This window comes from Eimeria mitis, genomic scaffold, assembly GCF_000499745.2.
Source record: "Eimeria mitis Houghton genomic scaffold, Emh_scaff5602, whole genome shotgun sequence".
Classification (NCBI taxonomy): domain Eukaryota; phylum Apicomplexa; class Conoidasida; order Eucoccidiorida; family Eimeriidae; genus Eimeria; species Eimeria mitis.
Genome location: NW_013573870.1, coordinates 1,859 through 2,065, shown reverse-complemented (window position 1 = coordinate 2,065; position 207 = coordinate 1,859). Strand labels below are relative to the sequence as shown.

The 207-nt window shown below is 61.4% G+C and overlaps 1 protein-coding gene across 1 annotated transcript in view; it reads right to left on the bottom strand.

Moving 5' to 3' along the window:
- The window catches only part of EMH_0083040 (uncharacterized protein), a gene marked incomplete at both ends in the record, with an annotated part of 2,375 nt that overhangs the window by 636 nt on the left and 1,532 nt on the right, over positions 1–207 (bottom strand). Inside the window, one exon of the mRNA XM_013500601.1 lies at positions 25–152. Coding sequence (XP_013356055.1) covers positions 25–152 — 128 coding nt within the window. The remainder of the gene's footprint in view (positions 1–24; positions 153–207) is intronic.

Here is a 207-nt window from a genome sequence, read left to right as displayed (position 1 = left end):
CAGACAAACAAGTGCATGTCACACCACCTCTGCTGCTGCTGCTGCTGTTGCTGCTGTTGCTGCTGCTGCTCCTCCTCCTTATACAGCTCCCATCCCCCCTGCTCTGCTGCATACATTCCCGTACCCTCAGGGACAGCCAGTGGGCCCTCTGCCTCCACAGCAGCAGCAGCAGCAGCAGCAGCAGCAGCAGCAGCAGCAGCAGCAGGC